The sequence below is a fragment of the Branchiostoma lanceolatum genome, chromosome 3 (assembly GCF_035083965.1).
Source record: "Branchiostoma lanceolatum isolate klBraLanc5 chromosome 3, klBraLanc5.hap2, whole genome shotgun sequence".
NCBI lineage: Eukaryota > Metazoa > Chordata > Leptocardii > Amphioxiformes > Branchiostomatidae > Branchiostoma > Branchiostoma lanceolatum.
This window is the reverse complement of record NC_089724.1, coordinates 24,057,742-24,071,214: the sequence shown is the minus strand read 5'-3', so window position 1 is coordinate 24,071,214 and position 13,473 is coordinate 24,057,742. Positions and strand designations below refer to the sequence as shown.

Here is a 13,473-nt window from a genome sequence, read left to right as displayed (position 1 = left end):
TGATAGTGTTAACTTCTTATATTTGTTTCCCTAAGGCCAAGTGTCATCAAGGCCTTCTCAGTAACATCTTGAACACCTGTATATCTTAAGTGTGCTTACCTCCGGGATTAATGACGCTGCATAAGTAGATAGGTCTCTTTAACTTCACCATTAATCTTACATGAAGCATGTCATAGGGTACACAGCGGAATGCTGAGAGTTGCTATTAAACACACCTCCACAGGGAAGCATTGAAATCAGTTCCAAGACCACCCTTGGAGTGTTGGGAGCAAGGCATACCAGTATACTTTAATACAGTTGAACTAATGGCCTTATTTTTCTGTGCAATTTACGGCATATTGCTGATTTTTCAGCTTCTTTCTACGACATTTATCCTTAAGTTATGTGTTGGGTCCTCTGTTAATTGTAATGAAGTGGTTGTCACAAATATACCATACTGAGCTGATGATGCCTCACACTACTCTACTAATATAGTTCGTGTTCGTTCGATCAGATCCTTGACGTGCCCAGTGGCACATATAGGGCAGCAAGTTTCCTTACTGTAAGGTTCCTTGCTGTTTCTGTAGCAGGGTATATTTTACAGGGAGAGGTTGCCAGCCCTTCCCCTTTAACGTGTTTGAGGCACTTTCTGGAACACGGGACCCCCATTTTACGTTTCTTCCGAAAGACGGTACAGCCCAAACCGAAAGGGAGTTGAACTGGTCTCTCAGTTAGCAACTAATTGGGACCAGGAGCTAAACAGTAAGCTGCTACAAGTTGAGCCACAGTGACATCCGGATCCCCTAGTTTGTGTAGTATTACCGTTACAGCTGAATCGGTCTTCACAGTTGGATAGTCATTAGACAGATACTCCGTGCAAATTAAGAGGTTGTGTACCACGACACCGTTTACTCAAGACGCCAACAGTAAATCACGAGTGGCTTCTGATGATGAGAGTGGGAGCAGGGTGCCATCACTCTACATGTGGTATCCACAGGACACAAAATCAATCAGGAGTTGTAGATCAATATATCAACCTCCTTAGTAGGCTCTAAGGGTCAGGCCTGTTGGGTTTATAATGTGCTTTTTTTCTGATGGCATATATCATTTCTGGTAGAGGTAGGCCAAGAGAAATCAAGTACAATCGAAACTGAAAAAAAACACCAAACATTTTAAGCCTCAAAACAATCCTGACTGGTAACTTAGAGTTTGGGGTTCGATGCTCACCATGCCCCAATGTGAATATGTTGTGCCCTTGAAATAGGCACTTTACATGACTTTCCCTGGCGGTGGAGTGACGCCCACCGTGCCTCTTGTTTACTTATTTTTATTTCACCAGGGGAAATCTTGTCGCCAGCAGGCGGTTTTCAAAGAGCCCTGGCCTCTTGGCTAATTTGTCTAAAAGTGTGCCAAATAACACACTGCGGACTTGGTTGCCGATGTGCCAACATCTAGCACATTTGCCACTAAGAACCATTACATACAGAGCCTGCTGAGAGGGACTACATGTACATTGTAGGCTTGAACAGAGATGGGAGCAATAACCTACAGTACATGCACTCAACAATACCGTTGTGACAATCAAACAGAATGGCATCTAAATACATGCAAATGTCTTCAAAATCATCAATGCCAGGTTTTAGTACTAGACCATAGACTACTTGCTGATCTTTAAGTATAAGTTTGAATTCTATAACTGTTACAGTAACTTACTTTATTTATGTTACTTAGTGTTACTTTTATTGTTGCACCAGCATGTAAAAAAAATGTATATTTACGCCCCCCTTTCACTGGATCCGCGGCACGCTGGCGGTGTCGTTACGGCCAATCGAATTGACCAAACACTCAACGAATTTCATCTACAAAAAACGTATCTTTTTAAGCTTTGTGTGTTTTGTTGTCTTTTGGCCATACTTGTACGTTTTTAATGATATTCCAATTATAAAGTCAAGGGTAACACAAATCCAGTTTTGGACGCAGCGACGCTGCCAGTGTGCCGCGGGTCCAGTGAGAGGGGGGCTTAAGGATTTAGTCTCCAGAGCCACAGGAGGTCCCACTTCCCATGGTGGGAACATATAGACAGTCATTTTTGGCAACAAAGGACTACCAAGAAGTTTTGCAAAAAGTTTAATGCTTGTAACAACACTGTTAATCAATGACATAGAATGACAGAGGACATTAAAAATTCCCGTGGACATTTACAGCAGTGACACTACTACGCAAATGATTTAGAAACTTAAGCAATGTGTTAACGTTGGTTAACATAAATTCGCGGGGTAATTAAATTCGCCATTTTTAGAAACGGTGTGTTTTAGGGATATGCGCTAGATGCAAAATCAGCTATAACGCCAGCAATGCAAACCGGATAGACTAATGTATTCAGAACACTGGCTGAAAAGCTTCGATAACCATGCATTAGAAGTTGGCGACGTCAAAAACTATCTGTCCCTTATTGACAGAGTCTGGGGGCTTCGTGGGAGAATTACACTACACGGTTGTTCGCTGGTTTATAAGGCAAATGTCACATCTGTTTCCTACTAAACACAATTATTTACAAGACAACTTATTACAATCTCTTTTGCTAACCTGCAACTGGATTCTAAGTGTGATCAATCATCAAAACTCCTCATTGTTGCTACAACCTACGGCACATGTATTTTCCCGCCGCCATATTATTACCCAGAATCCTGTTGTCAAGAAGACGACAAAGGTTTGTGAGGAACACTTTTTTTTCTAAATGTTGCGTGTGATAGTGGACTGAGGACGATATTTTCCTTAAAGTTTGCTCCTAACACAACAAGGAACACATGGACATAGTAGTATTACCAATGCTACGGCATCCAGCTAACTTTCCATGAATAATGTACACGTTGTCATGACGGTGGATGTCGACTTTGAGTGACGTTCTACCGACTCAACAAACGGGATGTTACCGAAGGCCTGATGTGTGTAGTACGACCGTTTTATCGTGTATCTATTTTTCTTTGGTCGGGTTTATATGACTTTGGAACTCTCTTCAAGTCAAGATGGGCACAACAGCTGCTGTATAAAAGCTAATTAGTGGCATATATTAATGACGAATCTTCTCTCCCGGAATAATGTTCACACCTGTCCAAGAGCACTGTCATTCTGCGTGCGGCGGACGGTAGTTTCAAGTTGAAATATTATGGTGTCAGCACAAGAGAGAAAATCTAACATATATAGCATTTAGTGAAAAGGTAATACATGATACTGACAGAATAACAGAAAAAAGGATGGTTTATAGTTCTGCCAGATTGATTTCAATCAACTATTATAGGAAAATGGCGATTTTATGTTAACCAACGTTACATTTGTCTCAATTGACATTATTACATACTGATAACCGTACCAATTTGATCAACAAAATACACTGTAGTCTGAGAATACATCCACGAAGGAGTTCTGCGTATTCTCCATTCTTCATTTCTGCTTTCATAACTACAAATTTGAAACTCTTAAATCTATTTGTAAACAATAACTCACTAAGAAATCAACATTCTGTACATTGTCAATTGGTATGAGTTTTTATCACCTCCAAATCTCCCAATAAAAGATTTATCATTTCCATTGCCTGTTTACATTAGAAACCCTCTATTTGGCTACTAATGATGCATTCAGTATAGTACATAAAAATGTAGGCTTGGGGGTCTCTTTATTCAAAAGTTCTCAAAACACCTGACAAAGGCATCAACTACATGTACTTTTACATGTAACTGCCTTTAAGACAACAAATTGAATGTGAAAATGTGAATGTGAGATTTAAGATTAGTGGACTTACATTTGTACATGTCAGAGTAGAGATTGCCATCTGACAGAGATTGACTGGAGTCTGTAGACTTTTCATGGACATGAGGATATTTGCTAACTTAAGACAGTCAAAACTTTTCAACTTCGATTCACATCACTTTAGATCGATCAATTTACTTGACACTCAGAATGTACAAATGAGAGACCACCCTAACACATTCCTAGCATCCCGATCAATCAATTTTTCTGTGCATGTGGGTATTCTCTTAGACAGTCAAAACTTTTCAACTTCGAATTTGATTCATGTCACTTATAACTAAGACTGATCAATTGACTTGAAACTCATAAATGGGAGACCACCCTAACACATTGCTAGCATCTTGATCGCGATTTCTGTGAACAGAGATTTCAATCACGATCCCTACTGGCAGCATCTCTACAATAACATACATGTACATTGTGTATACTTTACACAAAAGGAAGTCTTAAACAGCCTACGAAACCAAAATCTATCAGTAAACAAGAACTTGAAGTTATGACATGTTCTTGACACATATACTGTTCGCACAGTCGCAAAAAACATCAAGCATTTCTTATACATGTACAGCACATTAATGCTTTTCAGGTTATTAGACTTTTTTCTAATATAATCACTTTTTGTGCTTCTTGTTTGTTTTCATCTTTCTCCTCATTGTGTTCTGTGCCCTTCCCTTCTCAGCTCCCCTCTGCGCAGCACGCACCATGCCCTTGAACTGACCTTGCCTCTTCTGACGTTTTCTGTTTGAAATTGAAAAGATAAGTCAGCTCCAGGGACATCACACAACAAGGGATTATGATTTAAAGCTCCCATGCGTTTATATGAAGGTTAGACATCCAGGTAATCAATCTTTACAGCTGGCTAAGACTTGGAGATTACTTCTGGACATTTTGAGTGACATCCCTCAATCTTCTTCAGCGTCACTAAAGGCAAAACAAACTATGCCAGTGCCTGACATGTAACTGGAAGAACTGGCTGAGCATGGCGAAGTCACTAACTCATAATCAATGCATGTAGATATCACTGATATGTAAATCATGCAAAAATTGTCCCAACACCATATTAGGTAGCTCCCTGATGTCTCAAAAAAAGGAGAAATAGGAAAAAAGTCTGGACCTATTCCTGTTAACAACTGCTAAAACTTGAAAATGAGGACATGATTTGCATAAACATGTCCTGTTACCTGCTTCACTGTACCAAAAATTACTAATGCTTGACTAACTTTTGGAGATGAAAACAAAAATTGACTATCATGACAAAGTTGATTCATTCTTTCAAAGGACTGTAAATTTTGAAACTTTTGCAGTGGTTTTATTTTTGCAGTGAATTCTCCACTGCAAATAAATGACACCACCAATACGTCTCCCTTGTATGAATATCTTACAACAGAATTGTTTCAACCACTCCTTTTCCCTCCAACTGTAAAAGAAAACCACCACAGAGTCACTATTAAATTTTGTTTGGAGAGAGCAGGAAGAATTTTCCTCACCTTTTGTTGAGATACTGTGGGTTGAGTTGCACGTAGGCGAATGGGTCTGGTTGTCCTTTCTTCTTTATGTCCCCACCAGCCTTCTGTAAAATCCATATCATCATGCTGTTAATTTGTACACATGTAAATTTGTAAGAACTGCAGTGTCAACTTCATAGGTTAGTGAGTCAGACCAAAATCATGCTTGGGATGACCACCTCCTGTTATGATAGGGCCACACCTACATGTACATTTTGTAGTTCAACCTTTTTAATGTAGGATCATGACAAATTTGGTAACATTGTAAAGGATAATAATTTTTTTCTGTCCCACTCATTGTTGGGGAGCCAATTTTGTATTTATTTTCATCATTGAATTTGTAATTTTAAGCTTAAAAAATACATTTTCATCAGTTTTATCAAGGACACTAATAACTATGTCCTTGGTTTTATCATCCTCATGAAATTGATATTTTTGGGATGGAAGGGGTTGCATGTTTTTTCCGGTCCTAACAAGCAAATTTCCGTCCTGGGATGGAAGGACGGGTCCTGGAGACAGCCCTGATAATAAGTAATCTTTCCACTGATACATGATATTGATAAAGTAACGTCAGAGAAAAGATTCATCAAATTTAGTTACATCCCAAACTTTTTGTGCTGTTTGTGGCCGTTGTCAACACATTGGTTTGTATACCTTGGGGGCCGCCGTAGATCAGATTCTATAACATTTTCTGTCATTTAAATACCATGCCTGAATGCAGAAATTAGATGAACCTACCTTGGCTTTGTATTCTTCCCCAAAACTGCCTCCTGCTTGCTTGTTGAGTGGCCTGTGGATTCCCTTTCCTCCCGCTAAAAAGGGAAACACAAAGAGCATGGTTACTTCAGTTACTTCTGAAATAAGAAATGGAAGATTTCATACCTCTGTGAAATATTTACAGTTTGTGAAAACGTACTGTTTTAATCATTATTTTGAATTCCTCCCTAATTCTTATTGATGCATACTATGAATTTTTGCTCCATATGCAACTTTGAACCCCAAGCCAACTTTCCAATTCTGGGGGAGCAACTTAAGACCGAGGTTAAGCCAATTTTTTTCATCTTGCCCATCTCTGGTCGCTCTTCAATATTCCAATAACTGTAGACACACACGAAAACAAACAAACAAACAAACAAACAAACAAACAAACAAACAAACAAACAAACAAACAGACCGAAAAGAATGCCTCCTTTTTTTTCAAAGATATTAACAACATGCATGACCAAATGTAATGTAATACTGTAAATCTAATCATTATGATAAAATTTTGTTACCTGGCAATAAACACTTCAAGAGGACTATGATTTAATTTTCTTTCTAATTAATTTCTTTTATTTTACAAGCTTTCAAGGTTGCAGTTGTCAAACTCAAAGGCAAATGAAAGCTTGTACAATAAAAGAAGATGAAAATATTTTGATATGCCAAACACCAGACAAAAGCAATGATTACCATACAACCTAATGTGCCTTTCCCTTTGTCTTGTATTTTGTGAATGTGAGATTTGTCAGCTAAAAGAAAATAAAAACCGTTAAAACCACCTCCCCCTAAGGGAAACTGATCAAAGCAATGTTGTGGCTTCCTTCAGTACAGTTTAATCCTTCAATTTCTAACTTAACAGGATTGGCTTTAACTCAAGGACCTCTCTAACGTACGATTGGCGTCACTTCAAGATTGGCGTTAAATCGAGATTGATATCAAACCAAGACTGGCTTAAGCTCCAGAACGGATTTTAATTGCAACAACCCCCTCAACCATTACCACGTCTATCTCGCTCAATCCAGCTGAAATTGCTGAAGATTGGAGCACAAAAACCGCTATGCTCCTTCTCATCCTTTCTCAAATTCTCATCCTTACTGTGTGCATCACGAAAGATTCAATGTGTTGCTTGAATGGAGCTGGTCTTCAGGACTACTGGAGGTAATCTCCTTTCTACAGATCAGAGTCTGTCAAGAAAGCCCCAATCATTGCCCACCATGCACCCACAATAGAGAAGCATACCAACATCCTGACTTCATAACCTTGACTTAATACTCTAAGGGCCAAGGTCGTGATCAACGACGGACCTGTGAATTATCATAAGATCATTCCCCTCAAGGCCCCATACAACCAATCAAACCTAACTGCACAACAGTTGTATTGGATACAATGTATGGCAAATTACTAAAAGTACCAATATGAGTAACTGTACTATTTATGCTAAGGATGTCCCTATAGCTCATCTGGTAGCAGCCTCACAGTTGAGCTCCTGGTTCCAATTAGTTGGTAACTGGGAAAACCCGGCTTATACCTGGGCAGGTCATCTTGCTTGGTGCTGTACCCATCTCTAGTATCCAGTATACACCATACTAGTAAGCTATCTATTGGGAACAGGAACTACAATCATTATGATAATATTAAGAGTTTTGTGATCTTCGAAAAGTCTCTGAGATAATACAATCTCTTTTGTGTAGAGCGCTACATGTAGCTAATATGCAGTCACTGTCTGCATTTCATTGATGACATGGCAATTAACAAGGATGACATCCAGCTTCATACTACTCCTTCCTCCTTGAAGGGTGTCTGTACGGCTCAAAACATCTTCCCTAATCCTCAACAACAACAACCATGTTCAACAGGGCAAGTCACGTCTCTCAGCAAGATCAATCCTTTGGCATACTTAAGACTCCATCCTTAAGCTACTTCAAGGAGCTCATTTTTCACCTGTCTACCTCCTTGTTAAATCGATTACCTCTGCCTGATTAGACCTTGTTTTTCTCTTAACTCCAGTTGAAAGGCAGAAGTGACCAAACCTGACCCTTTGGTGTACTACAGACGTCACTAAGCTGTTAGACACGCTCATTTATCTCCTTCTCTCTCCTCCTCAAACGGATCAACACTGCCAGACTGGACACTGTGTTTCCCTTAACTCCAGTTGAAAGGCAGAAGTGACCACACCTGACCCTTTGGTGTACTTCAGACGTCATTAATTAAGCTGTTAGACACGCTCATTTATTTCCTTCTCTCTCCTCCTCAAACGGATCAACACAGCCAGACTGGACACTGTGTTTCCCTTAACTCCAGTTGAAAGGCAGAAGTGACCACACCTGACCCTTTGGTGTTCCACAGACGTCACTAAGCTGTTAGACACGCTCATTTATCCCCTTCTCTCTCCTCCTCAAAACTAATTAGCTGTTATTAGACACTGTGTTTCTCGTAACTCTTAGCTTAAAAGGAGAAAGTGACCAAACCTGAGTCTTTGGTGTACTACAGACGTCACTAAGCTGTTAGACAATTTCAATTCATTCATTCAACCAGCGTACATGTACATCTCAGATCTACAGATCTGCTTTTCAGATAACCCTGGGCACAAACATTGAAAAATACAATCAGGGAAAGAAAAACATACTCAGGTATATACAGATGACGTTACATTTACAGACGTATAGAACCGTGATCACAGTATTTCAACCTATTCCAATTAGTTCTCAGTTCCGCTACAGTCTAGACACGCTCATTTATCTCCTTTTTGTCATATTGATCGACACTACCCGATTGCACATTGTGTTTTCCTTACTTCTTCGAGCATTTGACGTTGTCAGACTGATCAAAGGCATTTCATGGAGAGGAAGCTGGCCAGACAGTCTGCGATAAAGAAAACCTTTCTAAAGCTCTGACTCCTAGTGACTCAAGTACATTTACACAACCAACTGAGAACTTAATCTTCCAGACCTTCATCTTAATTTATGTGTGGCTGGAACTATGGATATTCAAGGATGTGCATATTCAAATCAATTCACTTGACCAGGCTAACTCCCAATCATCAGTACTGGTCAGGATGAGAAATATCGCCCAAATACAGCTTCTACATACACGGAGGTCTCACAGAAAGACAGATTAGAACTTACTCCAAACGGTATCAGCTTGTCAAAGTATGATAACTTTTGTTTCGGTCATCAATTCTAGATTAAGGAGCACATGCATATAGCATCAAAGAGGAAAAAGAGTGTTTATATCAGATGTCAGATGCAGAGACAGATACAAAACCTGGTGTGTTACACCAAAGGGCAGTTATACCGGCTAAACAGATACAGCATAGAAAAACAGTACCCATGCCTACTTGTAGCACTAATAAATACATTTTATGGTTACTGTACCTTTATATTTCCTTGGAGACTGGTCCTCCTCATCAGAGTCCTCCAGGTCTTCATGTCTTCTCTTGCCTGTCTTCAGGCCTGGTACATCCTCCATCAGTTCATCCATGTCATCATCAGCATCATCATGAGATCCTGCAAAAAAAATTACATTGATAGAAATTATGGCATTCTGCAAAGCTACAAACATTGAGCAACACTCATGAATAGTTTTATCAGGTTGGTACATGTAAAAGACTGTCTAACAAAGTTTTTTATTCACAACTTAAGAGCTACAGCAGCCAGCATTTAGCTTTAAGTGACTGTCTGTCATTTTCTTCTGGGGACATGAACAGTCAAATTGGGGACACATTCTTCACACTACAGCAGCAACACCTCGCTGCAGTGCAAAGCAAAACCAGTCAGGATTGCCCTGAGGAAGGTGACAGATGGTCCCTGAAACATCAACTATTGTAACTCCTCAAACACTTTGGTGAAACACTACAGAAGAATCTGTCTCCTTAAAGCTTAAAAGTATTCTCCAATGTTTTCAAAAAAGTTAAAACAGGAAAAGCTACCTCTTAAAGTGTTACATCAAAAAGAACAAAAAGAATTCAGGCTGGTGTTCAAACTTCCATTGTCCATACATTATATCTAGCAGATTACCAAAGGTCAATGTAACATAAGTGAAAGTTTAACACAAAAAGATGAAGTTCGTAGTCTTTCGTAAAAGGCATCATACATATATGTGAAAAAATTACTAAATACTGCTAGATTGTATAGAGTGATCAAAGATTCAGTCCGATCCAAAAGCTTACTGTGTTGGCTGATTGCCTAATTAGGAAATGTCCTCATTATTATATTTACTGAATGGTCCAGTTCATTACATTTGGAGGACCACTAATTGGAATTGGTAGAGCTGAACTGGTCCAAATGACTATGGGTTAGGGTGAGCAGACAGCTTTTGATCAGTCTACCTTAAGCTTATACTTTCTTTAAATGTTCATTCACCCAGTTCATTTTATCAGCTTAAAGGTAAAAGGTAAAGGTAGTCCCATAGCCTTTTGAGGTGATAGGGTCAGTGGGTTGTGATCAACTGTGGGCACGGTATTGGAAAGTGGAGCCCAGCCCTCTCCTTCCACTGCCTTTTACCTCCCCAACCAAAGTCAGCTACCCATTTTACACAAGTGCGGAGTGAAGAAAGTTGTGTCAAGTGCCTTTCTCAAGAACACAACGTCTAGCCAGGAATTGAACCAACGACCTCTGACTTGACCTGGTGTCCACTTGTCTAACCACGCCACGTACATGTATCAACATAGTAATGTTTATCCATTTAAACCTGGGTCAGGTGTTAACAATACATAGAATTACAAGGGACTACGGGCTGATACCGGTTCAGCTTAATAAGGTACAAGTCCAGGTTTAGGTCCAGAGATTTAGGTTCAGGTCTGGACCTGAACCTGGACCTGATCCTGTCTAGTTGACATGTTTTGCTTTATTCAACCAATATTAAGTATAGCGAATTAAGACTGACATGCATGACTGAAAAAGTTTCTCGGTGAGAAGACTTTTAAGGCAAACCAGTATTTAATATTTGAATGTTGCACTTATTTTACATTGTATATGCCTTTTCTTCTCATAGGGAGACTTAAAACACTTTTCATCAAACAAAATAGAAAAACATATTTGTTCTTTGTTCAGTTTTTTTTGGACTCAGGATTTTGGCTTTCAGTTTTTTTGGGACTTGGTTCTTGGATGTTATATAGGTCCGAATCAGGTCCAGCGAACTGGTATCCACCCCTATAAGGGACATAACTTCTGCTCACTCTTTTATCTTTCTCTCCTTTCAAATCTAAGTACTACATGTAAGTTCTTTCAGAGTGTCTCTTGTATTTGTTGATAAAGGTTTAGACATCCAGACACTCAAACTGATGCTACCTGAAACTTGTTGACCGTTCAGAAAATCTATCCAGTTGTGTGAGGAATTTTTGCATTGTGTATCTCTTGTATTTCTTTGTTTCTAAGATAAGATGAAGCTGCTTACTTCTCTTTTGTTTCCTCTTTCCTTCCTTCCCCTGCTCTTCCTCCTCCTCCTCCTCCTCCTCAGTGATGATCATCCTCCCATCAGCGGCCATCTTGAACCCTGAACCTGAATCTCTCCTTCCTTTCCCTCTCTTGGCACCAGGGTTTGTGGCTGGAGAAGAAAAGATGAACTTGAACAAGACTGTGGAATTTGGACTTAGACTTTTGGTCCACTTTCAAGACACATTGGAACATTACCTTGAGGTGTAGAGACATAGTCTGCTTCCAGTTGTTGAAAATATTACAGAACTGTTAACAAGAAAATCAGTCACACCCTTACCAAGCCAATTACAATAGTACAAGGCACTCATTCCACTATGCAATCTTGATTAGATTTTTGTAACCCCTGACTTCATAATTAGCATATCATGCACAGTATGACTGGAGAGACAACAAAGCACACAAAACATAAAAAGATTCCTTATTTTTTTACCTAATAGATGAAATATCTATGAAATTGTTTGAGCTCTCGGTCAAATTTGAGGTCGCGGCGAGGTTACCACTCTAGGGGAATACAATGTAGGAGTGTTAGAAGTACGTGTAGCTACTACACTGAAATAAATCATACTACGGTCTCTCTTTTCCATTACCTTGAGGTGTAGAGACACAGTCTGCTTCAAGCTGTTGAAAGTACTCTCTTTTCCAAACCTACATGTATGTGACTTGGATATAGATGACATGGCTTCTTTCACGACCTAAGCCAGTATATGCTGTGTTCCTGTTGTCATGTGCATGTAGTTTTGTCCAGTTATGAAAAGGACCACAGGAAAAGTAGCTGCAATGTATTAGTATATTGTTAAGCTAATTGTGGATCTGAATAAACTCAACTCTACTCAACAAAGACTTACAGAAAAACAAGAAACTCAAGGACTGTAATTTCCTTACCTATGATTCTCTTTGAAGCCCGCGGGTCCAGGAAGTCCAACGGCTCCTCCTGGTGCCCCTCCTGGAGCCAGGCGGCCCCGCCCCGGCCACGCCCACCCTTCGGACCTCTCTGTCCAGCCGCAGCCTTCCCAGCAGCCTCCTCTTCCATGTCAGAGTCCAGTTCTTCCAGCAGGTCATCAATACTGGTAGAGAAAGGGAAACAATTTTACAACAGATTTAAAGCAATGCTGAAAATCAATATTACATTCTATGTCCTGCTTAGACAATATTTCTGTCGAAGAGGAGGTTACAGCCACAACAATATATAGCTTGGTTTACAGTATTACTGTTTCATTCTTTGTACATGCACATCTAAATGAGGCATCTTCTTGCTGCCCTATGTGCCACTAAAAAAAGTCTGAACGAATGAGTAAAGCCAACATCAAACAAAAGAAGAACTGACCTTTGTGGTGTCTTTTTGGGCATGAGTTCCTCTTCCTCTTCATCATCGTCATGATCCACAGCCTCCTTCAGCTGCTTCTTCTTCTTACTCCTGGCCAGAGTCTTCCTGATGTTCGCCAGCACCTTCTGATGGGAGTCAGGAACCATGCCAGCTATCATCTCATACCTGCAGAATTATGTACATGTAAAATTAATTGTATACTGAATTGTCTCTAGTATTTTATTGTTGTATTTCAATGCAATTGTAATGTTAAGTGGTCCGCAACATCAGCTTGGCTGCCTGGCGTTCCACTATGTATTGTCTTGTTGCAATTTTTAATAAAGAATAAAGAATGTACATGTACATGTATGGGGGGAGGGAGAGGACGGTTTAGCAAGTTTTAAGATGAAGTTAAACTACATGACTTTTGGTACAAGTTTTTGGATTGCACACTGCCTTAAAGGTATGACACACCATGGATTGTTATCAACCGAGCCACGGCAGGCCACTTGGTTTGTTTGTCTGTTTGAACCTTTATTCATTCACAGTGACGTCGGAGTGGCGTAACGGTTAGAGCATTGAACTTGGAATCAATAGGTCCCGAGTTTGATACTCACCATGCCCCGACGTCGTGCCCTTGGGAAAGGCACTTAACACTACCTTCCCGGACGGTGGAGTGACGCCT

The 13,473-nt window shown here is 39.9% G+C and overlaps 1 protein-coding gene across 1 annotated transcript in view; it reads right to left on the bottom strand.

The window, feature by feature from the left end:
• Window positions 1-2,090: 2,090 nt before the first annotated feature.
• The window catches only part of LOC136431151 (RRP12-like protein), a 33,647-nt gene continuing 22,264 nt past the window's right edge, over window positions 2,091-13,473 (bottom strand). The window contains exons 26-32 of the mRNA XM_066422418.1: window positions 12,810-12,974; window positions 12,368-12,549; window positions 11,445-11,594; window positions 9,425-9,556; window positions 6,030-6,103; window positions 5,274-5,356; window positions 2,091-4,524 (exon numbers count right to left, since the gene is read on the bottom strand). Of these exons, the coding sequence (XP_066278515.1) occupies window positions 4,398-4,524; window positions 5,274-5,356; window positions 6,030-6,103; window positions 9,425-9,556; window positions 11,445-11,594; window positions 12,368-12,549; window positions 12,810-12,974 (913 nt within the window). The 3' untranslated portion in view covers window positions 2,091-4,397. The remainder of the gene's footprint in view (window positions 4,525-5,273; window positions 5,357-6,029; window positions 6,104-9,424; window positions 9,557-11,444; window positions 11,595-12,367; window positions 12,550-12,809; window positions 12,975-13,473) is intronic.